General features: G+C 43.9%; 1 protein-coding gene across 1 annotated transcript in view; it reads right to left on the bottom strand.

The window, feature by feature from the left end:
* Window positions 1–3,304, bottom strand: part of LOC107300338 (potassium voltage-gated channel subfamily KQT member 1-like) — a gene marked incomplete at both ends in the record, with an annotated part of 11,535 nt that overhangs the window by 5,093 nt on the left and 3,138 nt on the right. Inside the window, 2 exons of the mRNA XM_015829672.1 lie at window positions 501–611; window positions 2,606–2,746. Of these exons, the coding sequence (XP_015685158.1) occupies window positions 501–611; window positions 2,606–2,746 (252 nt within the window). The remainder of the gene's footprint in view (window positions 1–500; window positions 612–2,605; window positions 2,747–3,304) is intronic.

Raw genomic sequence — 3,304 nt, 5'->3', positions numbered from 1 at the left:
TAATAATAATAATAATAATAATAATAATAATAATAATAATAATAATAATAATAATAATAATAATAATAATAATAATAAAAGAATGACTCCCAAATGGAAGGCTGACTCTCACATTGGGAAAAAGAAGGCTGTGTGATTGGAACTGTGCTTGGAATGTGTTGACCAGAGCTGCAGAAGTGTGGTCTCCCCAGTGAAGTCTAAAGCAGCACCGTCACATCACGTGTGTCAACGCAATTCCTAGTTGGGGAAGAGTTTCATCTGTTGGAACCATGACAACCATGATCTTGAAACTCTTCCTTTGTTGATGCAACCTAGGACTGCATTGGCTTGCTCTGCAGCTGCAGCACACGGCTGGCTCCTACCTAATTTATTTATTATTATTATTATTATTTATTATTTAAATTTATATACCGCCCTATCTCCCTTACGGGACTCAGGGCGGTGAACAGGCAATAATAAAAATCACAATAAATATTGAATAAAAATACTCATATACTCACCGCGGGCAGAGCGAAGAACGAGATTGCAAACACGGAGAAGCAGGAAGCGATTGTCTTGCCAATCCACGTCTGGGGCACTTTATCCCCGTAGCCAATAGTGGTCACTGTCACCTACACAGCAGAGAAGAAAAAAGGAGTATAATTTGCCTGGAATATAAATGCATTAGGATTTGGTTTCCAGTGGCTACGAATCTTAATTCCTACTGCAGAGTTTTCAGATCTAAGTGTAGACCTGAATGATTTTTGGAAATATTTTTACCTTCATCCACTGCTGACATGACAAGAGTATTTACTACGGACCGCTCCTTTACTTTTCAATTTTAAAACAATTATCTGCCGATAATTTTATTTAGGGAGAACAATTTCTCAGGACAGTACGTTGCAGCTATTCAGTTCCAAAGTGAAAATATACTGGCCATGTTGCGAAGGAGAACTCTCAGATGAGCTAAGAAATCAGAGAATCACTGGGCTGGACAGGACCTTGGACTCCAGTTTCTAGCCTGATTCCTTAATCACTAAATTAAACTGGCTCTCTTTTTTTTAAAAAATATGTTTTATTAATTTTTAACATAATCACCTTAGTATTCGGTAGACATAATAATAATAATGATAAAGTTGGAAGGGACGTTGGAGGTCATCTAGTCCAACCCCCTGCTCAGGCAGGAAACCCTATACCATTTCGGACAAATGGCTGTCCAGTCTCTTCTTAAAAACCTCCAGTGTTGGAGCATTCACCGCTTCTGGAGGCAAGGAGTTCCACTGGTTAATTGTTCTAACTGTCAGGAAGTTTCTCCTTAGTTCTAGGTTGCTTCTCTCCTTGATGAGTTTCCACCCGTTGCTTCTTGTCCTGCCTTCAGGCGCCTTGGAGAATAGCTTGACTCCCTCTTCTTTGGGGCAGCCCCTGAGATATTGGAATGCTGCTATCATGTCCCCCCTCGTCCTTCTCTTCGTTAAACTAGACATCCCCAATTCCAGCAGCCGTTCCTTATATGTTTTAGCCTCCAGTCCCCTGATCCTCTTTGTTGCTCTTCTCTGTACTCTTTCTAGAGTCTCAGCATCTTTTTTACATTGTGGTGACCAAAACTGGATGCAGGATTCCAAGTGTATTCCAAGACAGTATTCCAAGACAGTGCGTTGTCTGGGTTTACATTTAGCCAAGATTCACTAACAGTTAAATTCTATAATCTATAACCCACATGATAACTTTACACGATTTCCTCTTTTCCCCAGAGTGTTCTCTTTTACCAACCTTAAGTTAATACAATTCTTATTGTTTTAATAAATGATAATTAAGTACAAACGTTTTCTAATATTTCTACAAATAACAATCCCAACAATGTAGTATTCCTTTTCTATCTAGTCATTCTGGTTGTCTCATCATAGATCCTGTTTACAGTTCTTGTTTACATTTGTTTTTCCCACAGTGTTCTAAACAGTTTTACTGGTTAGGATTTTCTCAGAGTTAATTACATTTAAATATTTAAATCTATTTTTTTCTCATGTAAACCAACCCAATCCTTTTACCTTTCTTAAGGAATAAATAAAACTAAAAAGAGGAAGAAGAAGAATGAGAATAAGAATAAAATAAAAAAAAATACTATACTACTTAAAATCCCTATTTCCTATCAAACTGGCTCCCATCTTCGTAAAAATCGCCCTCTTGATTAATCAGGTTTCCGGGGACCTCACGGCTGCCACTTCTCCTTTGAGACTCTGATGCAAATAACATCTTCCTAGGGCAGTGGTTCTCAACCTTTTTAATGCCGCGACCCCCAACCGGTCGTAATTCGAGGACTAAACCGGTCGTACGTCGAGGACTACCCAACCGGTCGTAAGTCGAGGACTTTCCCTGCCCGGGAGTGCCACGCATGCGTGGTTCCGCCCCCTGCGCCGGCCGAGGCGTAGCTGGCAAGCGGCAGAGACGGAGCAGGCCGACCACCAGCTGGCCCAGCCCAAGGGAGGTAAGGCACCCGCCGGAAAAGGGGGAAAAAATGGCAGACAGCCTTGCTTGGCGACCCCCGTGAAATGGTCGATCGACCCCAAATGGGGTCGCGACCCACAGGTTGAGAACCGCTGTCCTAGGGTATCCAGAGAAGAAGGCTTACCACTCCCCACCAGAGAGCATCGGCGTAGCTGGAGAATCCAGTCTGCCCCTCTTCATCCACCGCATCTTTCTCAGCAAGGTAGACAAAATAGGATGAGAAGATTAGGCCCAAGAAGCCGATGTACAGGGTAGTTATGAGTTCCTAAGAAAAACAACAATGGATCGCTTAGAGCTTGCAAGCTTGGACATAACAGCAACTGCTACTTCGAGCAATCATAGCAGTAGACCAGGTACCCTATTAGACCCTTACTATCTATCCTCCCTGGTTTGAGTTGACAGAAGTGAGAAAGAGCCTGTGGCCTAGAGGTTAATACAGCTGCCTAACATGCAAGCTGCCCAGGTTCGAATCTCAGAAGGGTATGGCTAGCTCAGTGGTTCTCAACCTTTTTAATGCCACAACCCCAACCGGTTGTAAGTCGAGGACTAAACCGGTCGTAAGTCGAGGACTAAACTGATCGTACGTCGAGGACTAAACCGGTCGTAAGTCGAGGACTAAACTGATCGTAAGTCGAGGACTAAACCGGTCGTAAGTCGAGGACTACCCAACCGGTCGTAAGTCGAGGACTTTCCCTGCCCGGGAGCGCCGCGCATGCGTGGTTCCGCCCCCTGCGCCAGCCGAGGCGTAGCTGGCAAGCGGCAGAGACGGAGCAGGCCGACCACCAGCTGGCCCAGCCCAAGGGAGGTAAGGCACCCGCCGGAA

This window comes from Protobothrops mucrosquamatus, unplaced genomic scaffold (genome assembly GCF_001527695.2).
Source record: "Protobothrops mucrosquamatus isolate PMUCROS unplaced genomic scaffold, P.Mucros_1.0 scaffold6715, whole genome shotgun sequence".
In the NCBI taxonomy this organism is placed as follows: domain Eukaryota; kingdom Metazoa; phylum Chordata; class Lepidosauria; order Squamata; family Viperidae; genus Protobothrops; species Protobothrops mucrosquamatus.
Note: the sequence above shows the minus strand (reverse complement) of the source record. Positions and strands in the feature narration are given on the sequence as shown.